Source organism: Osmerus eperlanus, chromosome 11 (genome assembly GCF_963692335.1).
Source record: "Osmerus eperlanus chromosome 11, fOsmEpe2.1, whole genome shotgun sequence".
Lineage (NCBI taxonomy): Eukaryota > Metazoa > Chordata > Actinopteri > Osmeriformes > Osmeridae > Osmerus > Osmerus eperlanus.
The window spans coordinates 580,048-607,149 of record NC_085028.1 but is presented as its reverse complement, the minus strand read 5'-3'; the positions used below and the strand labels follow the sequence as shown (position 1 = coordinate 607,149).

Here is a 27,102-nt window from a genome sequence, read left to right as displayed (position 1 = left end):
GAGGGACAGAAGAATTTTAATTGACAAAGGTGGACATGTCATGACGATAACTTGCCAACAAAGTTGAGATTCGAACTCACGCGTGCAGAGTACAATGGATTAGCAGTACATTGCCTTAACCACTCGGCCACCTCGTCATTTACAGCACTGGGCCCACGGTGGTGAAAGAACCTTCCATTTCACAAGACATGGAGAAAAGCAGGTGACAACAGGCACATTTGTGAAAAGGAATATAGTCAGGAGCTGAGGAAGGAATCAAAGAGTTGCTGGAAAGGCAGTGGTGGAGGGGGGCTCTAAATAGGAGCAGTAAGGGACAGAAGAATTTCAATTAACAAAGGTGGACATGTCATAAAGATAACTTGCCGACGAAGATGATATTCTAACTCACGCGTGCAGAGCACAATGGATTAGCAGTCCATCGCCTTAACCACTCGGCCACCTCGTCATTTACAGCACTGGGCCCACGGTGGTGAAAGAACCTTCCATTTCACAAAACATGGAGAAAAGCAGGTGACGACAGGCACAATTGTGAAAAGGAATATAGTCATGAGCTGAGGAAGGAATCAAAGAGTTGCTGGAAAGGCAGTGGTGGAGGGGGGCACTAAATAGGAGCAGTAAGGGACAGAGAATTTCAATTGACAAAGGTGGACATGTCATGACGATAACTTGCCGACGAGGATGAGATTCAAACTCACGCGTGCAGAGCACAATGGATTAGCAGTCCATCGCCTTAACCACTCGGCCACCTCGTCATTTTCAGCACTGGGCCCACGGTGGTGAAAGAACCTTCCATTTCACAAAACATGGAGAAAAGCAGGTGACGACAGGCACAATTGTGAAAAGGAATATAGTCATGAGCTGAGGAAGGAATCAAAGAGTTGCTGGAAAGGCAGTGGTGGAGGGGGGCACTAAATAGGAGCAGTAAGGGACAGAGAATTTCAATTGACAAAGGTGGACATGTCATGACGATAACTTGCCGACGAGGATGAGATTCAAACTCACGCGTGCAGAGCACAATGGATTAGCAGTCCATCGCCTTAACCACTCGGCCACCTCGTCATTTTCAGCACTGGGCCCACGGTGGTGAAAGAACCTTCCATTTCAAAAAACATGGAGAAAAGCAGGTGACGACAGGCACAATTGTGAAAAGGAATATAGTCAGGAGCTGAGGAAGGAATCAAAGAGTTGCTGGAAAGGCAGTGGTGGAGGGGGGCACTAAATAGGAGCAGTAAGGGTTGAGGGACAGAAGAATTTCAATTGACAAAGGTGGACATGTCATGACTATAACTTGTCGACGAGGATGAGATTCGAACTCACGCATGCAGAGCACAATGAAATTAGCAGTCCATCGCCTTAACCACTCGGCCACCTCGTCATATACAGCACTGGGCCCACGGTGGTGAAAGAACCTTCCATTTCACAAAACATGGAGAAAAGCAGGTGACGACAGGCACAATTGTGAAAAGGAATATAGTCAGGAGCTGAGGAAGGAATCAAAGAGTTGCTGGAAAGGCAGTGGTGGAGGGGGGCACTAAATAGGAGCAGTAAGGGACAGAAGAATTTCAATTGACAAAGGTGGACATGTCATAAAGATAACTTGCCGACGAGGATGAGATTCGAACTCACGCGTGCAGAGCACAATGGATTAGCAGTCCATCGCCTTAACCACTCGGCCACCTCGTCATTTACAGCACTGGGCCCACGGTGGTGAAAGAACATTCCATTTCACAAAACATGGAGACAAGCAGGTGACGACAGGCACAATTGTGAAAAGGAATATAGTCATGAGCTGAGGAAGGAATCAAAGAGTTTCTGGAAAGGCAGTGGTGGAGGGGGGCACTAAATAGGAGCAGTAAGGGTTGAGGGACAGAAGAATTTTAATTGACAAAGGTGGACATGTCATGACGATAACTTGCCAACAAAGTTGAGATTCGAACTCACGCGTGCAGAGTACAATGGATTAGCAGTACATTGCCTTAACCACTCGGCCACCTCGTCATTTACAGCACTGGGCCCACGGTGGTGAAAGAACCTTCCATTTCACAAGACATGGAGAAAAGCAGGTGACAACAGGCACAATTGTGAAAAGGAATATAGTCATGAGCTGAGGAAGGAATCAAAGAGTTGCTGGAAAGGCAGTGGTGGAGGGGGGCACTAAATAGGAGCAGTAAGGGACAGAGAATTTCAATTGACAAAGGTGGACATGTCATGACGATAACTTGCCGACGAGGATGAGATTCAAACTCACGCGTGCAGAGCACAATGGATTAGCAGTCCATCGCCTTAACCACTCGGCCACCTCGTCATTTTCAGCACTGGGCCCACGGTGGTGAAAGAACCTTCCATTTCACAAAACATGGAGAAAAGCAGGTGACGACAGGCACAATTGTGAAAAGGAATATAGTCAGGAGCTGAGGAAGGAATCAAAGAGTTGCTGGAAAGGCAGTGGTGGAGGGGGGCACTAAATAGGAGCAGTAAGGGACAGAAGAATTTCAATTGACAAAGGTGGACATGTCATAAAGATAACTTGCCGACGAGGATGAGATTGGAACTCACGCGTGCAGAGCACAATGGATTAGCAGTCCATCGCCTTAACCACTCAGCCACCTCGTCATTTACAGCACTGGGCCCACGGTGGTGAAAGAACCTTCCATTTCACAAAACATGGAGAAAAGCAGGTGACGACAGGCACAATTGTGAAAAGGAATATAGTCATGAGCTGAGGAAGGAATCAAAGAGTTGCTGGAAAGGCAGTGGTGGAGGGGGGCACTAAATAGGAGCAGTAAGGGACAGAGAATTTCAATTGACAAAGGTGGACATGTCATGACGATAACTTGCCGACGAGGATGAGATTCAAACTCACGCGTGCAGAGCACAATGGATTAGCAGTCCATCGCCTTAACCACTCGGCCACCTCGTCATTTTCAGAACTGGGCCCACGGTGGTGAAAGAACCTTCCATTTCACAAAACATGGAGAAAAGCAGGTGACGACAGGCACAATTGTGAAAAGGAATATAGTCAGGAGCTGAGGAAGGAATCAAAGAGTTGCTGGAAAGGCAGTGGTGGAGGGGGGCACTAAATAGGAGCAGTAAGGGTTGAGGGACAGAAGAATTTCAATTGACAAAGGTGGACATGTCATGACTATAACTTGTCGACGAGGATGAGATTCAAACTCACGCATGCAGAGCACAATGAAATTAGCAGTCCATCGCCTTAACCACTCGGCCACCTCGTCATATACAGCACTGGGCCCACGGTGGTGAAAGAACCTTCCATTTCACAAAACATGGAGAAAAGCAGGTGACGACAGGCACAATTGTGAAAAGGAATATAGTCAGGAGCTGAGGAAGGAATCAAAGAGTTGCTGGAAAGGCAGTGGTGGAGGGGGGCACTAAATAGGAGCAGTAAGGGACAGAAGAATTTCAATTGACAAAGGTGGACATGTCATAAAGATAACTTGCCGACGAGGATGAGATTCGAACTCACGCGTGCAGAGCACAATGGATTAGCAGTCCATCGCCTTAACCACTCGGCCACCTCGTCATTTACAGCACTGGGCCCACGGTGGTGAAAGAACCTTCCATTTCACAAGACATGGAGAAAAGCAGGTGACAACAGGCACAATTGTGAAAAGGAATATAGTCATGAGCTGAGGAAGGAATCAAAGAGTTGCTGGAAAGGCAGTGGTGGAGGGGGGCACTAAATAGGAGCAGTAAGGGACAGAGAATTTCAATTGACAAAGGTGGACATGTCATGACGATAACTTGCCGACGAGGATGAGATTCAAACTCACGCGTGCAGAGCACAATGGATTAGCAGTCCATCGCCTTAACCACTCGGCCACCTCGTCATTTTCAGCACTGGGCCCACGGTGGTGAAAGAACCTTCCATTTCACAAAACATGGAGAAAAGCAGGTGACGACAGGCACAATTGTGAAAAGGAATATAGTCAGGAGCTGAGGAAGGAATCAAAGAGTTGCTGGAAAGGCAGTGGTGGAGGGGGGCACTAAATAGGAGCAGTAAGGGACAGAAGAATTTCAATTGACAAAGGTGGACATGTCATAAAGATAACTTGCCGACGAGGATGAGATTGGAACTCACGCGTGCAGAGCACAATGGATTAGCAGTCCATCGCCTTAACCACTCGGCCACCTCGTCATTTACAGCACTGGGCCCACGGTGGTGAAAGAACCTTCCATTTCACAAAACATGGAGAAAAGCAGGTGACGACAGGCACAATTGTGAAAAGGAATATAGTCATGAGCTGAGGAAGGAATCAAAGAGTTGCTGGAAAGGCAGTGGTGGAGGGGGGCACTAAATAGGAGCAGTAAGGGACAGAGAATTTCAATTGACAAAGGTGGACATGTCATGACGATAACTTGCCGACGAGGATGAGATTCAAACTCACGCGTGCAGAGCACAATGGATTAGCAGTCCATCGCCTTAACCACTCGGCCACCTCGTCATTTTCAGCACTGGGCCCACGGTGGTGAAAGAACCTTCCATTTCACAAAACATGGAGAAAAGCAGGTGACGACAGGCACAATTGTGAAAAGGAATATAGTCAGGAGCTGAGGAAGGAATCAAAGAGTTGCTGGAAAGGCAGTGGTGTAGGGGGGCACTAAATAGGAGCAGTAAGGGTTGAGGGACAGAAGAATTTCAATTGACAAAGGTGGACATGTCATGACTATAACTTGCCGACGAGGATGAGATTCGAACTCACGCGTCCAGAGCACAATGGATTAGCAGTCCATCGCCTTAACCACTCGGCCACCTCGTCATTTTCAGCGCTGGGCCCACGGTGGTGAAAGAACCTTCCATTTCACAAAACATGGAGAAAAGCAGGTGACGACAGGCACAATTGTGAAAAGGAATATAGTCAGGAGCTGAGGAAGGAATCAAAGAGTTGCTGGAAAGGCAGTGGTGGAGGGGGGCACTAAATAGGAGCAGTAAGGGACAGAAGAATTTCAATTGACAAAGGTGGACATGTCATAAAGATAACTTGCCGACGAGGATGAGATTCAAACTCACGCGTGCAGAGCACAATGGATTAGCAGTCCATCGCCTTAACCACTCGGCCACCTCATCATTTACAGCACTGGGCCCACGGTGGTGAAAGAACCTTCCATTTCACAAAACATGGAGAAAAGCAGGTGACGACAGGCACAATTGTGAAAAGGAATATAGTCAGGAGCTGAGGAAGGAATCAAAGAGTTTCTGGAAAGGCAGTGGTGGAGGGGGGCACTAAATAGGAGCAGTAAGGGACAGAAGAATTTCAATTGACAAAGGTGGACATGTCATAAAGATAACTTCCCGACAAGGATGAGATTCGAACTCACGCGTGCAGAGCACAATGGATTAGCAGTCCATCGCCTTAACCACTCAGCCACCTCGTCATTTACAGCACTGGGCCCACGGTGGTGAAAGAACCTTCCATTTCACAAAACATGGAGAAAAGCAGGTGACGACAGGCACAATTGTGAAAAGGAATATAGTCAGGAGCTGAGGAAGGAATCAAAGAGTTTCTGGAAAGGCAGTGGTGGAGGGGGGCACTAAATAGGAGCAGTAAGGGACAGAAGAATTTCAATTGACAAAGGTGGACATGTCATGACGATAACTTGCTGACGAGGATGAGAGTCGAACTCACGCGTGCAGAGCACAATGGATTAGCAGTCCATCGCCTTAACCACTCGGCCACCTCGTCATTTACAGCACTGGGCCCACGGTGGTGAAAGAACCTTCCATTTCAAAAAACATGGAGAAAAGCAGGTGACGACAGGCACAATTGTGAAAAGGAATATAGTCAGGAGCTGAGGAAGGAATCAAAGAGTTGCTGGAAAGGCAGTGGTGGAGGGGGGCACTAAATAGGAGCAGTAAGGGTTGAGGGACAGAAGAATTTCAATTGACAAAGGTGGACATGTCATAAAGATAACTTGCCGACGAGGATGAGATTCGAACTCACGCGTGCAGAGCACAATGGATTAGCAGTCCATCGCCTTAAACACTCGGCCACCTCATCATTTACAGCACTGGGCCCACGGTGGTGAAAGAACCTTCCATTTCACAAAACATGGAGAAAAGCAGGTGACGACAGGCACAATTGTGAAAAGGAATATAGTCAGGAGCTGAGGAAGGAATCAAAGAGTTGCTGGAAAGGCAGTGGTGGAGGGGGGCACTAAATAGGAGCAGTAAGGGACAGAAGAATTTCAATTGACAAAGGTGGACATGTCATAAAGATAACTTGCCGACGAGGATGAGATTCGAACTCACGCGTGCAGAGCACAATGGATTAGCAGTCCATCGCCTTAACCACTCGGCCACCTCGTCATTTACAGCACTGGGCCCACGGTGGTGAAAGAACCTTCCATTTCACAAAACATGGAGAAAAGCAGGTGACGACAGGCACAATTGTGAAAAGGAATATAGTCAGGAGCTGAGGAAGGAATCAAAGAGTTTCTGGAAAGGCAGTGGTGGAGGGGGGCACTAAATAGGAGCAGTAAGGGACAGAAGAATTTCAATCGACAAAGGTGGACATGTCATAAAGATACCTTCCCGACAAGGATGAGATTCGAACTCACGCGTGCTGAGCACAATGGATTAGCAGTCCATCGCCTTAACCACTCGGCCACCTCGTCATTTACAGCGCTGGGCCCACGGTGGTGAAAGAACCTTCCATTTCACAAAACATGGAGAAAAGCAGGTGACGACAGGCACAATTGTGAAAAGGAATATAGTCAGGAGCTGAGGAAGGAATCAAAGAGTTGCTGGAAAGGCAGTGGTGTAGGGGGGCACTAAATAGGAGCAGTAAGGGACAGAAGAATTTCAATTGACAAAGGTGGACATGTCATGACGATAACTTGCCGACGAGGATGAGAGTCGAACTCACGCGTGCAGAGCACAATGGATTAGCAGTCCATCGCCTTAACCACTCGGCCACCTCGTCATTTACAGCACTGGGCCCACGGTGGTGAAAGAACCTTCCATTTCACAAAACATGGAGAAAAGCAGGTGACGACAGGCACAATTGTGAAAAGGAATATAGTCAGGAGCTGAGGAAGGAATCAAAGAGTTTCTGGAAAGGCAGTGGTGGAGGGGGGCACTAAATAGGAGCAGTAAGGGACAGAAGAATTTCAATTGACAAAGGTGGACATGTCATGACGATAACTTGCTGACGAGGATGAGAGTCGAACTCACGCATGCAGAGCACAATGGATTAGCAGTCCATCGCCTTAACCACTCGGCCACCTCGTTATTTACAGCACTGGGCCCACGGTGGTGAAAGAACCTTCCATTTCACAAAACATGGAGAAAAGCAGGTGACGACAGGCACAATTGTGAAAAGGAATATAGTCAGGAGCTGAGGAAGGAATCAAAGAGTTGCTGGAAAGGCAGTGGTGGAGGGGGGCACTAAATCGGAGCAGTAAGGGTTGAGGGACAGAAGAATTTCATTTGACAAAGGTGGACATGTCATAAAGATAACTTGCCGACGAGGATCAGATTCCAACTCACACTTGCAGAGCACAATGGATTAGCAGTCCATCGCCTTAACCACTCGGCCACCTCGTCATTTACAGCACTGGGCCCACGGTGGTGAAAGAACCTTCCATTTCACAAAACATGGAGAAAAGCAGGTGACGACAGGCACAATTGTGAAAAGGAATATAGTCAGGAGCTGAGGAAGGAATCAAAGAGTTGCTGGAAAGGCAGTGGTGGAGGGGGGCACTAAATCGGAGCAGTAAGGGTTGAGGGACAGAAGAATTTCATTTGACAAAGGTGGACATGTCATAAAGATAACTTGCCGACGAGGATGAGATTCCAACTCACACTTGCAGAGCACAATGGATTAGCAGTCCATCGCCTTAACCACTCGGCCACCTCGTCATTTACAGCACTGGGCCCACGGTGGTGAAAGAACCTTCCATTTCACAAAACATGGAGAAAAGCAGGTGACGACAGGCACAATTGTGAAAAGGAATATAGTCAGGAGCTGAGGAAGGAATCAAAGAGTTGCTGGAAAGGCAGTGGTGGAGGGGGGCACTAAATAGGAGCAGTAAGGGACAGAAGAATTTCAATTGACAAAGGTGGACATGTCATAAAGATAACTTCCCGACAAGGATGAGATTCGAACTCACGCGTGCACAGCACAATGGATTAGCAGTCCATCGCGTTAACTACTCGGCCACCTCGTCATTTACAGCACTGGGCCCACGGTGGTGAAAGAACCTTCCATTTCACAAAACATGGAGAAAAGCAGGTGACGACAGGCACAATTGTGAAAAGGAATATAGTCAGGAGCTGAGGAAGGAATCAAAGAGTTGCTGGAAAGGCAGTGGTGGAGGGGGGCACTAAATAGGAGCAGTAAGGGTTGAGGGACAGAAGAATTCAATTGACAAAGGTGGACATGTCATGACTATAACTTGCCGACGAGGATGAGATTTGAACTCACGCGTGCAGAGCACAATGGATTAGCAGTCCATCGCCTTAACCACTCGGCCACCTCGTCATTTTCAGCACTGGGCCCACGGTGGTGAAAGAACCTTCCATTTCACAAAACATGGAGAAAAGCAGGTGACGACAGGCACAATTGTGAAAAGGAATATAGTCAGGAGCTGAGGAAGGAATCAAAGAGTTGCTGGAAAGGCAGTGGTGGAGGGGGGCACTAAATCGGAGCAGTAAGGGTTGAGGGACAGAAGAATTTCATTTGACAAAGGTGGACATGTCATGACTATAACTTGCCGACGAGGATGAGATTCGAACTCACGCGTCCAGAGCACAATGGATTAGCAGTCCATCGCCTTAACCACTCGGCCACCTCGTCATTTTCAGCACTGGGCCCACGGTGGTGAAAGAACCTTCCATTTCACAAAACATGGAGAAAAGCAGGTGACGACAGGCACAATTGTGAAAAGGAATATAGTCAGGAGCTGAGGAAGGAATCAAAGAGTTTCTGGAAAGGCAGTGGTGGAGGGGGGCACTAAATAGGAGCAGTAAGGGACAGAAGAATTTCAATTGACAAAGGTGGACATGTCATGACGATAACTTGCTGACGAGGATGAGAGTCGAACTCACGCATGCAGAGCACAATGGATTAGCAGTCCATCGCCTTAACCACTCGGCCACCTCGTTATTTACAGCACTGGGCCCACGGTGGTGAAAGAACCTTCCATTTCACAAAACATGGAGAAAAGCAGGTGACGACAGGCACAATTGTGAAAAGGAATATAGTCAGGAGCTGAGGAAGGAATCAAAGAGTTGCTGGAAAGGCAGTGGTGGAGGGGGGCACTAAATCGGAGCAGTAAGGGTTGAGGGACAGAAGAATTTCATTTGACAAAGGTGGACATGTCATGACTATAACTTGCCGACGAGGATGAGATTCGAACTCACGCGTCCAGAGCACAATGGATTAGCAGTCCATCGCCTTAACCACTCGGCCACCTCGTCATTTTCAGCACTGGGCCCACGGTGGTGAAAGAACCTTCCATTTCACAAAACATGGAGAAAAGCAGGTGACGACAGGCACAATTGTGAAAAGGAATATAGTCAGGAGCTGAGGAAGGAATCAAAGAGTTTCTGGAAAGGCAGTGGTGGAGGGGGGCACTAAATAGGAGCAGTAAGGGACAGAAGAATTTCAATTAAAAAAGGTGGACATGTCATAAAGATAACTTGCCTAATAGGATGAGATTCGAACTTACGCGTGCAGAGCACAATGGATTAGCAGTCCATCGCCTTAACCACTCGGCCACCTCGTCATTTACAGCACTGGGCCCACGGTGGTGAAAGAACCTTCCTTTTCACAAAACATGGAGAAAAGCAGGTGACGACAGGCACAATTGTGAAAAGGAATATAGTCAGGAGCTGAGGAAGGAATCAAAGAGTTGCTGGAAAGGCAGTGGTGGAGGGGGGCACTAAATAGGAGCAGTAAGGGACAGAAGAATTTCAATTGACAAAGGTGGACATGTCATGACGATAACTTGCCGACGAGGATGAGAGTCGAACTCACGCATGCAGAGCACAATGGATTAGCAGTCCATCGCCTTAACCACTCGGCCACCTCGTCATTTACAGCACTGGGCCCACGGTGGTGAAAGAACCTTCCATTTCACAAAACATGGAGAAAAGCAGGTGACGACAGGCACAATTGTGAAAAGGAATATAGTCAGGAGCTGAGGAAGGAATCAAAGAGTTTCTGGAAAGGCAGTGGTGGAGGGGGGCACTAAATAGGAGCAGTAAGGGACAGAAGAATTTCAATTGACAAAGGTGGACATGTCATGACGATAACTTGCTGACGAGGATGAGAGTCGAACTCACGCATGCAGAGCACAATGGATTAGCAGTCCATCGCCTTAACCACTCGGCCACCTCGTTATTTACAGCACTGGGCCCACGGTGGTGAAAGAACCTTCCATTTCACAAAACATGGAGAAAAGCAGGTGACGACAGGCACAATTGTGAAAAGGAATATAGTCAGGAGCTGAGGAAGGAATCAAAGAGTTGCTGGAAAGGCAGTGGTGGAGGGGGGCACTAAATCGGAGCAGTAAGGGTTGAGGGACAGAAGAATTTCATTTGACAAAGGTGGACATGTCATAAAGATAACTTGCCGACGAGGATGAGATTCCAACTCACACTTGCAGAGCACAATGGATTAGCAGTCCATCGCCTTAACCACTCGGCCACCTCGTCATTTACAGCACTGGGCCCACGGTGGTGAAAGAACCTTCCATTTCACAAAACATGGAGAAAAGCAGGTGACGACAGGCACAATTGTGAAAAGGAATATAGTCAGGAGCTGAGGAAGGAATCAAAGAGTTGCTGGAAAGGCAGTGGTGGAGGGGGGCACTAAATCGGAGCAGTAAGGGTTGAGGGACAGAAGAATTTCATTTGACAAAGGTGGACATGTCATAAAGATAACTTGCCGACGAGGATGAGATTCCAACTCACACTTGCAGAGCACAATGGATTAGCAGTCCATCGCCTTAACCACTCGGCCACCTCGTCATTTACAGCACTGGGCCCACGGTGGTGAAAGAACCTTCCATTTCACAAAACATGGAGAAAAGCAGGTGACGACAGGCACAATTGTGAAAAGGAATATAGTCAGGAGCTGAGGAAGGAATCAAAGAGTTGCTGGAAAGGCAGTGGTGGAGGGGGGCACTAAATAGGAGCAGTAAGGGACAGAAGAATTTCAATTGACAAAGGTGGACATGTCATAAAGATAACTTCCCGACAAGGATGAGATTCAAACTCACGCGTGCACAGCACAATGGATTAGCAGTCCATCGCCTTAACTACTCGGCCACCTCGTCATTTACAGCACTGGGCCCACGGTGGTGAAAGAACCTTCCATTTCACAAAACATGGAGAAAAGCAGGTGACGACAGGCACAATTGTGAAAAGGAATATAGTCAGGAGCTGAGGAAGGAATCAAAGAGTTGCTGGAAAGGCAGTGGTGGAGGGGGGCACTAAATAGGAGCAGTAAGGGTTGAGGGACAGAAGAATTCAATTGACAAAGGTGGACATGTCATGACTATAACTTGCCGACGAAGATGAGATTTGAACTCACGCGTGCAGAGCACAATGGATTAGCAGTCCATCGCCTTAACCACTCGGCCACCACGTCATTTACAGCACTGGGCCCACGGTGGTGAAAGAACCTTCCATTTCACAAAACATGGAGAAAAGCAGGTGACAACAGGCACAATTGTGAAAAGGAATATAGTCAGGAGCTGAGGAAGAAATCAAAGAGTTTCTGGAAAGGCAGTGGTGGAGGGGGGCACTAAATAGGAGCAGTAAGGGACAGAAGAATTTCAATTGACAAAGGTGGACATGTCATAAAGATAACTTGCCGACGAAGATGAGATTCGAACTCACGCGTGCAGAGCACAATGGATTAGCAGTCCATCGCCTTAACCACTCGGCCACCTCTTCATTTACAGCACTGGGCCCACGGTGGTGAAAGAACCTTCCATTTCACAAAACATGGAGAAAAGCAGGTGACGACAGGCACGATTGTGAAAAGGAATATAGTCAGGAGCTGAGGAAGGAATCAAAGAGTTTCTGGAAAGGCAGTGGTGGAGGGGGGCACTAAATAGGAGCAGTAAGGGACAGAAGAATTTCAATTGACAAAGGTGGACATGTCATGACTATAACTTGCCGACGAGGATGAGATTCGAACTCACGCATCCAGAGCACAATGGATTAGCAGTCCATCGCCTTAACCACTCGGCCACCTCGTCATTTACAGCACTGGGCCCACGGTGGTGAAAGAACCTTCCATTTCACAAAACATGGAGAAAAGCAGGTGACGACAGGCACAATTGTGAAAAGGAATATAGTCAGGAGCTGAGGAAGGAATCAAAGAGTTTCTGGAAAGGCAGTGGTGGAGGGGGGCACTAAATAGGAGCAGTAAGGGACAGAAGAATTTCAATCGACAAAGGTGGACATGTCATAAAGATACCTTCCCGACAAGGATGAGATTCGAACTCACGCGTGCTGAGCACAATGGATTAGCAGTCCATCGCCTTAACCACTCGGCCACCTCGTCATTTACAGCGCTGGGCCCACGGTGGTGAAAGAACCTTCCATTTCACAAAACATGGAGAAAAGCAGGTGACGACAGGCACAATTGTGAAAAGGAATATAGTCAGGAGCTGAGGAAGGAATCAAAGAGTTGCTGGAAAGGCAGTGGTGTAGGGGGGCACTAAATAGGAGCAGTAAGGGTTGAGGGACAGAAGAATTTCAATTGACAAAGGTGGACATGTCATGACTATAACTTGCCGACGAGGATGAGATTCGAACTCACGCGTCCAGAGCACAATGGATTAGCAGTCCATCGCCTTAACCACTCGGCCACCTCGTCATTTTCAGCACTGGGCCCACGGTGGTGAAAGAACCTTCCATTTCACAAAACATGGAGAAAAGCAGGTGACGACAGGCACAATTGTGAAAAGGAATATAGTCAGGAGCTGAGGAAGGAATCAAAGAGTTTCTGGAAAGGCAGTGGTGGAGGGGGGCACTAAATAGGAGCAGTAAGGGACAGAAGAATTTCAATTAAAAAAGGTGGACATGTCATAAAGATAACTTGCCTAATAGGATGAGATTCGAACTTACGCGTGCAGAGCACAATGGATTAGCAGTCCATCGCCTTAACCACTCGGCCACCTCGTCATTTACAGCACTGGGCCCACGGTGGTGAAAGAACCTTCCATTTCACAAAACATGGAGAAAAGCAGGTGACGACAGGCACAATTGTGAAAAGGAATATAGTCAGGAGCTGAGGAAGGAATCAAAGAGTTGCTGGAAAGGCAGTGGTGGAGGGGGGCACTAAATAGGAGCAGTAAGGGACAGAAGAATTTCAATTGACAAAGGTGGACATGTCATGACGATAACTTGCCGACGAGGATGAGAGTCGAACTCACGCGTGCAGAGCACAATGGATTAGCAGTCCATCGCCTTAACCACTCGGCCACCTCGTCATTTACAGCACTGGGCCCACGGTGGTGAAAGAACCTTCCATTTCACAAAACATGGAGAAAAGCAGGTGACGACAGGCACAATTGTGAAAAGGAATATAGTCAGGAGCTGAGGAAGGAATCAAAGAGTTTCTGGAAAGGCAGTGGTGGAGGGGGGCACTAAATAGGAGCAGTAAGGGACAGAAGAATTTCAATTGACAAAGGTGGACATGTCATGACGATAACTTGCTGACGAGGATGAGAGTCGAACTCACGCATGCAGAGCACAATGGATTAGCAGTCCATCGCCTTAACCACTCGGCCACCTCGTTATTTACAGCACTGGGCCCACGGTGGTGAAAGAACCTTCCATTTCACAAAACATGGAGAAAAGCAGGTGACGACAGGCACAATTGTGAAAAGGAATATAGTCAGGAGCTGAGGAAGGAATCAAAGAGTTGCTGGAAAGGCAGTGGTGGAGGGGGGCACTAAATCGGAGCAGTAAGGGTTGAGGGACAGAAGAATTTCATTTGACAAAGGTGGACATGTCATAAAGATAACTTGCCGACGAGGATCAGATTCCAACTCACACTTGCAGAGCACAATGGATTAGCAGTCCATCGCCTTAACCACTCGGCCACCTCGTCATTTACAGCACTGGGCCCACGGTGGTGAAAGAACCTTCCATTTCACAAAACATGGAGAAAAGCAGGTGACGACAGGCACAATTGTGAAAAGGAATATAGTCAGGAGCTGAGGAAGGAATCAAAGAGTTGCTGGAAAGGCAGTGGTGGAGGGGGGCACTAAATCGGAGCAGTAAGGGTTGAGGGACAGAAGAATTTCATTTGACAAAGGTGGACATGTCATAAAGATAACTTGCCGACGAGGATGAGATTCCAACTCACACTTGCAGAGCACAATGGATTAGCAGTCCATCGCCTTAACCACTCGGCCACCTCGTCATTTACAGCACTGGGCCCACGGTGGTGAAAGAACCTTCCATTTCACAAAACATGGAGAAAAGCAGGTGACGACAGGCACAATTGTGAAAAGGAATATAGTCAGGAGCTGAGGAAGGAATCAAAGAGTTGCTGGAAAGGCAGTGGTGGAGGGGGGCACTAAATAGGAGCAGTAAGGGACAGAAGAATTTCAATTGACAAAGGTGGACATGTCATAAAGATAACTTCCCGACAAGGATGAGATTCGAACTCACGCGTGCACAGCACAATGGATTAGCAGTCCATCGCGTTAACTACTCGGCCACCTCGTCATTTACAGCACTGGGCCCACGGTGGTGAAAGAACCTTCCATTTCACAAAACATGGAGAAAAGCAGGTGACGACAGGCACAATTGTGAAAAGGAATATAGTCAGGAGCTGAGGAAGGAATCAAAGAGTTGCTGGAAAGGCAGTGGTGGAGGGGGGCACTAAATAGGAGCAGTAAGGGTTGAGGGACAGAAGAATTCAATTGACAAAGGTGGACATGTCATGACTATAACTTGCCGACGAGGATGAGATTTGAACTCACGCGTGCAGAGCACAATGGATTAGCAGTCCATCGCCTTAACCACTCGGCCACCTCGTCATTTTCAGCACTGGGCCCACGGTGGTGAAAGAACCTTCCATTTCACAAAACATGGAGAAAAGCAGGTGACGACAGGCACAATTGTGAAAAGGAATATAGTCAGGAGCTGAGGAAGGAATCAAAGAGTTGCTGGAAAGGCAGTGGTGGAGGGGGGCACTAAATCGGAGCAGTAAGGGTTGAGGGACAGAAGAATTTCATTTGACAAAGGTGGACATGTCATGACTATAACTTGCCGACGAGGATGAGATTCGAACTCACGCGTCCAGAGCACAATGGATTAGCAGTCCATCGCCTTAACCACTCGGCCACCTCGTCATTTTCAGCACTGGGCCCACGGTGGTGAAAGAACCTTCCATTTCACAAAACATGGAGAAAAGCAGGTGACGACAGGCACAATTGTGAAAAGGAATATAGTCAGGAGCTGAGGAAGGAATCAAAGAGTTTCTGGAAAGGCAGTGGTGGAGGGGGGCACTAAATAGGAGCAGTAAGGGACAGAAGAATTTCAATTGACAAAGGTGGACATGTCATGACGATAACTTGCTGACGAGGATGAGAGTCGAACTCACGCATGCAGAGCACAATGGATTAGCAGTCCATCGCCTTAACCACTCGGCCACCTCGTTATTTACAGCACTGGGCCCACGGTGGTGAAAGAACCTTCCATTTCACAAAACATGGAGAAAAGCAGGTGACGACAGGCACAATTGTGAAAAGGAATATAGTCAGGAGCTGAGGAAGGAATCAAAGAGTTGCTGGAAAGGCAGTGGTGGAGGGGGGCACTAAATCGGAGCAGTAAGGGTTGAGGGACAGAAGAATTTCATTTGACAAAGGTGGACATGTCATGACTATAACTTGCCGACGAGGATGAGATTCGAACTCACGCGTCCAGAGCACAATGGATTAGCAGTCCATCGCCTTAACCACTCGGCCACCTCGTCATTTTCAGCACTGGGCCCACGGTGGTGAAAGAACCTTCCATTTCACAAAACATGGAGAAAAGCAGGTGACGACAGGCACAATTGTGAAAAGGAATATAGTCAGGAGCTGAGGAAGGAATCAAAGAGTTTCTGGAAAGGCAGTGGTGGAGGGGGGCACTAAATAGGAGCAGTAAGGGACAGAAGAATTTCAATTGACAAAGGTGGACATGTCATGACGATAACTTGCTGACGAGGATGAGAGTCGAACTCACGCATGCAGAGCACAATGGATTAGCAGTCCATCGCCTTAACCACTCGGCCACCTCGTTATTTACAGCACTGGGCCCACGGTGGTGAAAGAACCTTCCATTTCACAAAACATGGAGAAAAGCAGGTGACGACAGGCACAATTGTGAAAAGGAATATAGTCAGGAGCTGAGGAAGGAATCAAAGAGTTGCTGGAAAGGCAGTGGTGGAGGGGGGCACTAAATCGGAGCAGTAAGGGTTGAGGGACAGAAGAATTTCATTTGACAAAGGTGGACATGTCATGACTATAACTTGCCGACGAGGATGAGATTCGAACTCACGCGTCCAGAGCACAATGGATTAGCAGTCCATCGCCTTAACCACTCGGCCACCTCGTCATTTTCAGCACTGGGCCCACGGTGGTGAAAGAACCTTCCATTTCACAAAACATGGAGAAAAGCAGGTGACGACAGGCACAATTGTGAAAAGGAATATAGTCAGGAGCTGAGGAAGGAATCAAAGAGTTTCTGGAAAGGCAGTGGTGGAGGGGGGCACTAAATAGGAGCAGTAAGGGACAGAAGAATTTCAATTAAAAAAGGTGGACATGTCATAAAGATAACTTGCCTAATAGGATGAGATTCGAACTTACGCGTGCAGAGCACAATGGATTAGCAGTCCATCGCCTTAACCACTCGGCCACCTCGTCATTTACAGCACTGGGCCCACGGTGGTGAAAGAACCTTCCATTTCACAAAACATGGAGAAAAGCAGGTGACGACAGGCACAATTGTGAAAAGGAATATAGTCAGGAGCTGAGGAAGGAATCAAAGAGTTGCTGGAAAGGCAGTGGTGGAGGGGGGCACTAAATAGGAGCAGTAAGGGACAGAAGAATTTCAATTGACAAAGGTGGACATGTCATGACGATAACTTGCCGACGAGGATGAGAGTCGAACTCACGCATGCAGAGCACAATGGATTAGCAGTCCATCGCCTTAACCACTCGGCCACCTCGTCATTTACAGCACTGGGCCCACGGTGGTGAAAGAACCTTCCATTTCACAAAACATGGAGAAAAGCAGGTGACGACAGGCACAATTGTGAAAAGGAATATAGTCAGGAGCTGAGGAAGGAATCAAAGAGTTTCTGGAAAGGCAGTGGTGGAGGGGGGCACTAAATAGGAGCAGTAAGGGACAGAAGAATTTCAATTGACAAAGGTGGACATGTCATGACGATAACTTGCTGACGAGGATGAGAGTCGAACTCACGCATGCAGAGCACAATGGATTAGCAGTCCATCGCCTTAACCACTCGGCCACCTCGTTATTTACAGCACTGGGCCCACGGTGGTGAAAGAACCTTCCATTTCACAAAACATGGAGAAAAGCAGGTGACGACAGGCACAATTGTGAAAAGGAATATAGTCAGGAGCTGAGGAAGGAATCAAAGAGTTGCTGGAAAGGCAGTGGTGGAGGGGGGCACTAAATCGGAGCAGTAAGGGTTGAGGGACAGAAGAATTTCATTTGACAAAGGTGGACATGTCATAAAGATAACTTGCCGACGAGGATCAGATTCCAACTCACACTTGCAGAGCACAATGGATTAGCAGTCCATCGCCTTAACCACTCGGCCACCTCGTCATTTACAGCACTGGGCCCACGGTGGTGAAAGAACCTTCCATTTCACAAAACATGGAGAAAAGCAGGTGACGACAGGCACAATTGTGAAAAGGAATATAGTCAGGAGCTGAGGAAGGAATCAAAGAGTTGCTGGAAAGGCAGTGGTGGAGGGGGGCACTAAATCGGAGCAGTAAGGGTTGAGGGACAGAAGAATTTCATTTGACAAAGGTGGACATGTCATAAAGATAACTTGCCGACGAGGATGAGATTCCAACTCACACTTGCAGAGCACAATGGATTAGCAGTCCATCGCCTTAACCACTCGGCCACCTCGTCATTTACAGCACTGGGCCCACGGTGGTGAAAGAACCTTCCATTTCACAAAACATGGAGAAAAGCAGGTGACGACAGGCACAATTGTGAAAAGGAATATAGTCAGGAGCTGAGGAAGGAATCAAAGAGTTGCTGGAAAGGCAGTGGTGGAGGGGGGCACTAAATAGGAGCAGTAAGGGACAGAAGAATTTCAATTGACAAAGGTGGACATGTCATAAAGATAACTTCCCGACAAGGATGAGATTCAAACTCACGCGTGCACAGCACAATGGATTAGCAGTCCATCGCCTTAACTACTCGGCCACCTCGTCATTTACAGCACTGGGCCCACGGTGGTGAAAGAACCTTCCATTTCACAAAACATGGAGAAAAGCAGGTGACGACAGGCACAATTGTGAAAAGGAATATAGTCAGGAGCTGAGGAAGGAATCAAAGAGTTGCTGGAAAGGCAGTGGTGGAGGGGGGCACTAAATAGGAGCAGTAAGGGTTGAGGGACAGAAGAATTCAATTGACAAAGGTGGACATGTCATGACTATAACTTGCCGACGAAGATGAGATTTGAACTCACGCGTGCAGAGCACAATGGATTAGCAGTCCATCGCCTTAACCACTCGGCCACCACGTCATTTACAGCACTGGGCCCACGGTGGTGAAAGAACCTTCCATTTCACAAAACATGGAGAAAAGCAGGTGACAACAGGCACAATTGTGAAAAGGAATATAGTCAGGAGCTGAGGAAGAAATCAAAGAGTTTCTGGAAAGGCAGTGGTGGAGGGGGGCACTAAATAGGAGCAGTAAGGGACAGAAGAATTTCAATTGACAAAGGTGGACATGTCATAAAGATAACTTGCCGACGAAGATGAGATTCGAACTCACGCGTGCAGAGCACAATGGATTAGCAGTCCATCGCCTTAACCACTCGGCCACCTCTTCATTTACAGCACTGGGCCCACGGTGGTGAAAGAACCTTCCATTTCACAAAACATGGAGAAAAGCAGGTGACGACAGGCACGATTGTGAAAAGGAATATAGTCAGGAGCTGAGGAAGGAATCAAAGAGTTTCTGGAAAGGCAGTGGTGGAGGGGGGCACTAAATAGGAGCAGTAAGGGACAGAAGAATTTCAATTGACAAAGGTGGACATGTCATGACTATAACTTGCCGACGAGGATGAGATTCGAACTCACGCATCCAGAGCACAATGGATTAGCAGTCCATCGCCTTAACCACTCGGCCACCTCGTCATTTACAGCACTGGGCCCACGGTGGTGAAAGAACCTTCCATTTCACAAAACATGGAGAAAAGCAGGTGACGACAGGCACAATTGTGAAAAGGAATATAGTCAGGAGCTGAGGAAGGAATCAAAGAGTTGCTGGAAAGGCAGTGGTGGAGGGGGGCACTAAATAGGAGCAGTAAGGGTTGAGGGACAGAAGAATTTCAATTGACAAAGGTGGACATGTCATGACTATAACTTGCCGACGAGGATCAGATTCGAACTCACGCGTCCAGAGCACAATGGATTAGCTGTCCATCGCCTTAACCACTCGGCCACCTCGTTATTTACAGCACTGGGCCCACGGTGGTGAAAGAACCTTCCATTTCACAAAACATGGAGAAAAGCAGGTGACGACAGGCACAATTGTGAAAAGGAATATAGTCAGGAGCTGAGGAAGGAATCAAAGAGTTGCTGGAAAGGCAGTGGTGGAGGGGGGCACTAAATAGGAGCAGTAAGGGACAGAAGAATTTCAATTGACAAAGGTGGACATGTCATAAAGATAACTTGCCGACGAGGATGAGATTCGAACTCACGCGTGAAGAGCACAATGGATTAGCAGTCCATCGCCTTAACCACTCGTCCACCTCTTCATTTACAGCGCTTGGCCCACGGTGGTCAAAGAACCTTCCATTTCACAAAACATGGAGAAAAGCAGGTGACGACAGGCACAATTGTGAAAAGGAATATAGTCAGGAGCTGAGGAAGGAATCAAAGAGTTGCTGGAAAGGCAGTGGTGGAGGGGTGCACTAAATCGGAGCAGTAAGGGTTGAGGGACAGAAGAATTTCATTTGACAAAGGTGGACATGTCATAAAGATAACTTGCCGACGAGGATGAGATTCCAACTCACGCTTGCAGAGCACAATGGATTAGCAGTCCATCGCCTTAACCACTCGGCCACCTCGTCATTTAGAGCACTGGGCCCACGGTGGTGAAAGAACCTTCCATTTCACAAAACATGGAGAAAAGCAGGTGACGACAGGCACAATTGTGAAAAGGAATATAGTCAGGAGCTGAGGAAGGAATCAAAGAGTTGCTGGAAAGGCAGTGGTGGAGTGGGGCACTAAATAGGAGCAGTAAGGGTTGAGGGACAGAAGAATTTCATTTGACAAAGGTGGACATGTCATAAAGATAACTTGCTGACGAGGATGAGATTCGAACTCACGCTTGCAGAGCACAATGGATTATCAGTCCATCGCCTTAACCACTCGGCCACCTTGTCATTTACAGCACTGGGCCCACGGTTGTGAAAGAACCTTCCATTTCACAAAACATGGAGAAAAGCAGGTGACGACAGGCACAATTGTGAAAAGGAATATAGTCAGGAGCTGAGGAAGGAATCAAAGAGTTGCTGGAAAGGCAGTGGTGGAGGGGGGCACTAAATAGGAGCAGTAAGGGACAGAAGAATTTCAATTGACAAAGGTGGACATGTCATAAAGATAACTTGGCGACGAGGATGAGATTCGAACTCACGCTTGCAGAGCACAATGGATTAGCAGTCCTACCTGGGGCAGGATCGGCTACCTAAACTCCAATCTCACCATCCAATCAGGATACTAACTGTCCAATGTGGATTGGATTTAGGCCAATCACGTCTTTGAGTGAGAATGGATACAGCCAATCACAGCGCTTCTTTCCATTGTGAGTCCGTTGGAAAACTTTCTGTCAGAAGTCTGTTGGCTGTCACTGTATAAGCATACTGTTTACTGTCAGTACAAACGAACAAGAAAGCATCAAAGTAAGTGAACATTAATTTTATTTTCTACTTAAATAGGAATAGATTGTATTACATCCGTCAGGCAAAGTCACGTTAACATGTTGTTGTCCAGTGTCATGTCAAACTTTAGTCACCTTAGCTAATATTAGCAATCGCTACTGTACTACAGTAACGCTAATTTCTAATGTAATCGTGAGAGGAAACTGGCAGGATATATTCGCAGTAATTCAAGTAAGTGTTATTATAACGTTAGTTGTATTGGTTACTTCATCATTTAACTAGTTAACGTGCTATAGCTCTACGTTTATTACGTCTGACAAGCGGAGGTACAGTAGGTAGCTAGCTACAGTACAGACAGTGCAGTACAGTAACCAACATTCAGTATTAACTTGTCGACATTGCGGGGTCTGCTTACAGTACCTAGTCTAAACTTCTACGGTTTTAGTGTCAATATTAACTAGTCCTTTACTGTAGCTACTTACATTCATTTAAAGTGGGTCTACCTCCAAAGAATAATGGAATTTATAATGATCCTACCTGAAGCTTTGGTAAGAATGACATGTCAATCATTGTAGATACAGTAAGCTGTTAAAAACTAAACAAAAACCGTTAGCAGTCTAGTTTGCTTATGTTACTGTACTTATGAGTATGCACAAGTTGGTTCAGCACACCATGCTTCCATACATAGTTGTAACTATGGTTATTAATATGTCTCTGTTATTTTAGATGAGCACCAAGCCTAAGAGCCATAAATCCATGGGAGATGGAGAGTGGATGGCGAGGCTGAGGGCATTTGCTGGCTCAGGGGTTTGGCCTGCTGGAGGAGGCAATAGACCTGCCCCAAGGCAGCGGAAATGGCATGACCTCTATGAAAAGGTAAAGTACTGCAAAATATGTGCTTATTACTTCTTACAGTCATTAGTCTGCAGGTCACTTGATGAAAAAGGGTCAATACAATGGTGCAGATAATATCAGACAATGGACCTAGGCTTTATTTTTACTATGCCCATTACCAAAGCAAACCATACAGTTACTTGCTCATAACATGATACAGAAACACTACTCTGATATTAAACAGTATCTATATAGAATGCTACAAATACAGCTAATAATGTGTGTGACTGTACTATTTTATAGGAGAGCTGCTTGGTGTTGACTACCTGCTGAGTCAGACTGGGCAGTCTCTCAACGTGAACCCCGACTCAGAGGAGACAGAGGGCATGCTGGAGGATGTTCATGAGGGCGAGGAAGAAGAAGATGAGGGCTTCCAGGAAGAACCAAGTCTTGCTGTGTCAAGTCTCCTGGATGACCCAAGCTTCTCTACTCCCACCCTGCCTCCTGCCTCCATGGCTGCTCCCACCCTGCCTCCTGCCTCCATGGCTGCTCCCATCCTGCCTCCATGGCTGCTCCCACCCTGCCTCCTGCCTCCATGGCTGCTCCCATCCTGCCTTCTGCCTCCATGGCTGCTCCCACCCTGCCTCCTGCCTCCATGGCTGCTCCCATCCTGCCTCCTGCCTCCATGGCTGCTCCCACCCTGCCTGCTCCCACCCTGCCTCCTGCCTCCATGGCTGCTCCCATCCTGCCTCCTGCCTCCATGGCTGCTCCCTCCCTGCCTGCTGCCTCCCTGGCTACTAACATCCTGCCTGCTCCCTCCCTGCCTGCTACCCCCCTGGCTGCTCCCTCCCTGGTATCTTAAGAAAATCAATGTATCTGCGTTTTGTCCCACTTCACTGACCATCCATTGTGATGCTCATTTTTGTTTATTTATTTTTAGGCTGTGGATGACTCTGGCATGCCGGGCTTAGACAGAGTAGACAGCTTGGCTGAGTGTTTGGTGGAGCTGAGGAACCAGTCCTCTCTGGCCCTCACCAACCAGCAGGTCAATAACATTCATTGTCTTGCTACATTCCCTCTGTGCCCTGCCAAAAATGTTCACACTTGCACATCTTTTTGTCTTCTCATATGTTCTCTCTGTGTAGGTAAGCAACATTGTTGCTCTGTGGCAGAACCTGCTGGACTACGACCAGCAGAGGGTTACCTTTGCTGCCAGACACCAGAGCAGGCTGGACACAGGGAGGTTCAGGTCTCCAAAGAAGAGGCAGGAGTTCACTCCAGGGGTGGAGAGCATGAAGAGGCACGCACTCACCACCACTGCCCCGCTTGCCCAATGGCCTGATTGCTGCCGCCTGATTGAACTGATCTTTGTCAGGCTCTGTGCCATCCATCGCTCTCCCAAGAAGAAGGGGACTGGTGCAGTGTCCAGATGGAGTTTAATCCTGGATGACTACAGGAAAATCAGGCAGCGCATTTTGGCAAATGGGACGGTCATGCAGCAGACCACACTGCAGCTGGTGGATGTAAGCCACACCACCCTTGTGCAGTGGCACAACAAGAGGGTGAAGAAGCAGGACAACGCTGTGGTTATGCAGGGGCTGAACTTGCCCAGTCGCTTGTCTGCGGCAGCCAACCCACTCCCTCCTGCTAATGTGCGCCTTCCATCTGCGCTCCCCCACCCAGGCCCGGCTCTCCAGTACCAACTGCCCTGCAGCACCGTGGGCCAGGCGCGGTTGAAAAGAAAGGTCCCGCCCACAGATGTAACACCGGTTGCTATAAAGATGCATGCCCAGCGTCAGCTCTTCCCTGCTCCACCCTCGGCCCCTCGTCTGTTGGTGCTGGCTCCGGTGACCTCACAGGTGCCTGTCCTCGTCGCTGCTCCACAGGCCCTGGGAGGTATCTTCCCTGCACCCCCTGCTCCGGTCCGAAAACTAACCCGCCATGTACTCCACAACACATCCAAGAAATGCGGGCAGTTCAGGACAGCCCAGACTGGACACAGTCAGTACAAAGGAACTGTGTACTGCCCCTCTGTAGAGGCTGTTCCCAAGGAGCAATGGTTGGAGGACATGAAACAAGTAGATGCCCCTCTACCCCCCTCCCAGAGGCATGGACGCTGGGCTAGTGCCCCTCTACCCCCCTCCCAGAGGCATGGACGCTGGGCTAGTGCCCCTCTACCCCCCTCCCAGAGGCATGGACACTGGGCTAGTGCCCCTCTACCCCCCTCCCAGAGGCATGGACACTGGGCTAGTGCCCCTCTACTCCCCCTCCCAGAGGCATGGACGCTGGGCTAGTGCCCCTCTACCCCCCTCCCAGAGGCATGGACACTGGGCTAGTGCCCCTCTACCCCCCTCCCAGAGGCATGGACACTGGGCTAGTGCCCCTCTACCCCCCTCCCAGAGGCATGGACACTGAACACTTTAATGTTGTTAATAGTTCTGTTAATGTTTTCTGTTATTGTCTATAGTTACTGTTGAATAAGTGAATGGAGGGATTCACTACTGTTCTGTATATATTTAAGTTATTGTCTATAGTTACTGTTGAATAAGTGAATGGAGGGATTCACTACTGTTCTGTATATATTTAAGTTATTGTCTATAGTTACTGTTGAATAAGTGAATGGAGGGATTCACTACTCTTCTGTATATATTTAAGTTATTGTCTATTGTTACTGTTGAATAAGTGAATGGAGGGATGCACTACTGTTCTGTATATATTTAAGTTATTGTCTATAGTTACTGTTGAATAAGTGAATGGAGGGATTCACTACTGTTCTGTATATATTTAAGTTATTGTCTATAGTTACTGTTGAATAAGTGAATGGAGGGATTCACTACTGTTCTGTATATATTTAAGTTATTGTCTATAGTTACTGTTGAATAAGTGAATGGAGGGATTCACTTACTACTGTATAATGGCTTTGTGATGACTGAAAATAAAAGTTTGATCACAACAGAAATGTATCTTCCTATGCTTCGTTTGTGTGTTTTGTGGATAAAAGTTTCTGCTAAATACATCAACTTAATTTTAAATATTCATTTAACAGTTATTAGTATCATCATTGTTTTGTTATTAACCAAACAGTGATTAGGTGATTTCCACAAAAAAATATAACCACTTGAATTTCTGGCAACAATTTAGTCAAACCAGAACCTTGGGATTAACTTTTATCCCATATATATGTCTATAGAAATAGAAATATAAGGTTTTAATTGTGATTCCTGATATACCTCAACATTTAAAAAACATTGGTGATGTAGGTCTGGGCCATAAAAATTCCTTCCTTCTCTTTTTCTCTCCTTTTTTCCCTCTTTTTTCCTCCTTTTTCTTCTTCCCCCCTTCTCCCCTCTCCTTTCCTTTCTCCCCCCCCCCCAGGTAGACGAATGTTCCCCAGCTTTGGCGCATCGCCTTAACCACTCGTCCACCTCTTCATTTACAGCGCTTGGCCCACGGTGGTGAAAGAACCTTCCATTTCAGAAAACATGGGGAAAAGCAGGTGACGACAGGCACAATTGTGAAAAGGAATATAGTCAGGAGCTGAGGAAGGAATCAAAGAGTTGCTGGAAAGGCAGTGGTGGAGGGGGGCACTAAATAGGAGCAGTTTCACAGTCCTGTAGAGGAGACCTTCACGAACAGAATGACATCAAATTGAGGCTGTGGCATTGAAGTTCAGGTTAGTAGCCTATGGCTCAAAGTACTCTCAGCCAATTACAGACCTCTTAAAATGGGAAAACCTCTGTGCCACATACGGGATGGTAATCACACAGCGATTGGCTCTAATTTGAGTGAAAGGTTGATTCACCAATTGAAAAACTCATCTGGGAATTTTTATTTTTGTAAGGGGAGTGCCGAGATTTTACTGTCGCCGTTTGGCTCCTAAACAGCAGTAGAATTCTAAACCGCGTCGCGTACAGCATTACAGTGGGCTACACTGGTTTAAAACTACAGGTATATAAAGACAATTGTACCCATGAATTGTTTACTAGTAATATAATGTCATAATAAATCATAAAACGTTCATCGTTATGTGAGGCATGTTTATTATTTTAACGATTGAAAACGGATGTATCACAGACCGCTATCGTATATATCGTTCAACAGAGGCTAATTATGCTAACGCCTCAGTGAACAAGCGAAAATTGACTACTGTTTTCTAAAGTAAACGTACTAATAATATCAGCGTACATCGTATTGTACATTAAATATCACAATTGTATTTTTTATCACAATGTTAAATGAGCAATAAGTTCAGTTTTGCATTTGTTGACGCTTGGAACTCCGTTGTGATTACATTGAGAGCAGAACGTTTGTCCTCCCTACTACTACTGCTGTGTTCGTCTTGGTAGCGATTGCGTTGGTTGAATTGGATTTAACGTTCCGTTGTACGGTTTAGGCTGAAATTAATTATTTTCATGAACAGATTGACAAAGTTTAGGCTGTGGCAATGAAGTTCAGGTTAGTAGTTAGATAGACTTTTGATTTAAGTAAGGGGAGTGCCGAACATGTTCTGTCGCCGTTTGACTTCCTAAACAGCTGTGTAGATGTTTTTGTAGTGTCTCGCGTAGGCTACAGCGTTGCAGTGATACACTGGATTGAAACCACAGGTAATGATAATTTCACCCACAAATCGTTTACTTGTAATCTAATGTCATAATAAATCCTACAACGAAAATGTATATGTGAGGAATGTTTATTTTAACGATTGAAAACAGATACATCATAGACCACCGTAGTATGTGTTGCCCGGGCAACACAGGCTAATGTCATGATGCTAATACTTCAGTGAAATAGTAGACTACTGTTTCCGAAAGTAGATGTACTTCCTTAATAATATCAGCTTATATTGTACATTACACATCACAATTGTGTGTCATATCACAAAGTAAAATGAATAAATAGTTATCACCCTGGCCTCTTTGCTTGTGGCGTTTCTGCAGCTGCCTTGCAGTAAAGCTATAGTTAGCCTAGCTATCCCCCAAGTTAACAGATGTGAAACGAATGTTCTGCCAAAGATAGTCACGCGTGTTTTGGTGACGTTAGTGACGTTAGTAACGTCAGTGACTGTGGCTAGCAAATTAGCTGCCTTGCAGTAAAGCTATAGTTAGCCTAGCTATCCCCCAAGTTAACAGATGCG

The 27,102-nt window shown here is 47.1% G+C and overlaps 1 protein-coding gene, 1 long non-coding RNA gene and 17 other non-coding genes across 19 annotated transcripts; 2 read left to right on the top strand and 17 right to left on the bottom strand.

Moving 5' to 3' along the window:
- Nucleotides 1-670: 670 nt before the first annotated feature.
- Nucleotides 671-752, bottom strand: trnas-gcu (transfer RNA serine (anticodon GCU)). Its single transcript has one exon. It is a non-coding gene; the product is annotated as a tRNA-Ser (tRNA).
- Nucleotides 753-977: 225 nt separating this feature from the next.
- On the bottom strand, nucleotides 978-1,059 carry trnas-gcu (transfer RNA serine (anticodon GCU)). Its single transcript has one exon. It is a non-coding gene; the product is annotated as a tRNA-Ser (tRNA).
- Nucleotides 1,060-1,601: 542 nt separating this feature from the next.
- On the bottom strand, nucleotides 1,602-1,683 carry trnas-gcu (transfer RNA serine (anticodon GCU)). Its single transcript has one exon. It is a non-coding gene; the product is annotated as a tRNA-Ser (tRNA).
- A 540-nt stretch (nucleotides 1,684-2,223) lies between these two features.
- Nucleotides 2,224-2,305, bottom strand: trnas-gcu (transfer RNA serine (anticodon GCU)). Its single transcript has one exon. It is a non-coding gene; the product is annotated as a tRNA-Ser (tRNA).
- Nucleotides 2,306-2,838: 533 nt separating this feature from the next.
- Nucleotides 2,839-2,920, bottom strand: trnas-gcu (transfer RNA serine (anticodon GCU)). Its single transcript has one exon. It is a non-coding gene; the product is annotated as a tRNA-Ser (tRNA).
- Nucleotides 2,921-3,462: 542 nt separating this feature from the next.
- On the bottom strand, nucleotides 3,463-3,544 carry trnas-gcu (transfer RNA serine (anticodon GCU)). The gene has a single exon. It is a non-coding gene; the product is annotated as a tRNA-Ser (tRNA).
- A 225-nt stretch (nucleotides 3,545-3,769) lies between these two features.
- On the bottom strand, nucleotides 3,770-3,851 carry trnas-gcu (transfer RNA serine (anticodon GCU)). The gene has a single exon. It is a non-coding gene; the product is annotated as a tRNA-Ser (tRNA).
- Nucleotides 3,852-4,384: 533 nt separating this feature from the next.
- trnas-gcu (transfer RNA serine (anticodon GCU)) lies at nucleotides 4,385-4,466 on the bottom strand. The gene has a single exon. It is a non-coding gene; the product is annotated as a tRNA-Ser (tRNA).
- Nucleotides 4,467-5,623: 1,157 nt separating this feature from the next.
- Nucleotides 5,624-5,705, bottom strand: trnas-gcu (transfer RNA serine (anticodon GCU)). The gene has a single exon. It is a non-coding gene; the product is annotated as a tRNA-Ser (tRNA).
- Nucleotides 5,706-6,246: 541 nt separating this feature from the next.
- Nucleotides 6,247-6,328, bottom strand: trnas-gcu (transfer RNA serine (anticodon GCU)). Its single transcript has one exon. It is a non-coding gene; the product is annotated as a tRNA-Ser (tRNA).
- Nucleotides 6,329-6,554: 226 nt separating this feature from the next.
- On the bottom strand, nucleotides 6,555-6,636 carry trnas-gcu (transfer RNA serine (anticodon GCU)). The gene has a single exon. It is a non-coding gene; the product is annotated as a tRNA-Ser (tRNA).
- Nucleotides 6,637-6,862: 226 nt separating this feature from the next.
- trnas-gcu (transfer RNA serine (anticodon GCU)) lies at nucleotides 6,863-6,944 on the bottom strand. Its single transcript has one exon. It is a non-coding gene; the product is annotated as a tRNA-Ser (tRNA).
- Nucleotides 6,945-8,422: 1,478 nt separating this feature from the next.
- Nucleotides 8,423-8,504, bottom strand: trnas-gcu (transfer RNA serine (anticodon GCU)). Its single transcript has one exon. It is a non-coding gene; the product is annotated as a tRNA-Ser (tRNA).
- A 3,956-nt stretch (nucleotides 8,505-12,460) lies between these two features.
- On the bottom strand, nucleotides 12,461-12,542 carry trnas-gcu (transfer RNA serine (anticodon GCU)). Its single transcript has one exon. It is a non-coding gene; the product is annotated as a tRNA-Ser (tRNA).
- Nucleotides 12,543-13,391: 849 nt separating this feature from the next.
- trnas-gcu (transfer RNA serine (anticodon GCU)) lies at nucleotides 13,392-13,473 on the bottom strand. Its single transcript has one exon. It is a non-coding gene; the product is annotated as a tRNA-Ser (tRNA).
- Nucleotides 13,474-14,951: 1,478 nt separating this feature from the next.
- trnas-gcu (transfer RNA serine (anticodon GCU)) lies at nucleotides 14,952-15,033 on the bottom strand. The gene has a single exon. It is a non-coding gene; the product is annotated as a tRNA-Ser (tRNA).
- Nucleotides 15,034-20,557: 5,524 nt separating this feature from the next.
- trnai-gau (transfer RNA isoleucine (anticodon GAU)) lies at nucleotides 20,558-20,639 on the bottom strand. Its single transcript has one exon. It is a non-coding gene; the product is annotated as a tRNA-Ile (tRNA).
- A 410-nt stretch (nucleotides 20,640-21,049) lies between these two features.
- Nucleotides 21,050-22,525, top strand: LOC134029639 (uncharacterized). Its single transcript, XR_009931659.1, has 3 exons — nucleotides 21,050-21,155; nucleotides 21,861-22,010; nucleotides 22,272-22,525. It is a non-coding gene; the product is annotated as an uncharacterized LOC134029639 (long non-coding RNA).
- Nucleotides 22,526-22,550: 25 nt separating this feature from the next.
- Nucleotides 22,551-24,668, top strand: LOC134029638 (uncharacterized). The gene is made up of 2 exons (XM_062473892.1): nucleotides 22,551-23,013; nucleotides 23,114-24,668. The coding sequence occupies exons 1-2, from the start codon at nucleotides 22,927-22,929 to the stop codon at nucleotides 24,260-24,262; spliced, it is 1,236 nt and encodes a 411-aa protein (XP_062329876.1). The 5' UTR covers nucleotides 22,551-22,926; the 3' UTR covers nucleotides 24,263-24,668.
- Nucleotides 24,669-27,102: the final 2,434 nt, after the last annotated feature.

Excerpts from the sequence above, each read along its gene's own strand:
- LOC134029638 (XM_062473892.1), top strand. The coding sequence starts at position 22,927 with ATGCCGGGCTTAGACAGAGTAGACAGCTTGGCTGAGTGTTTGGTGGAG. Across the intron at positions 23,014-23,113 it reads TGGCCCTCACCAACCAGCAG|GTAAGCAACATTGTTGCTCT; the intron begins GTCAATAACATT and ends CTCTCTGTGTAG.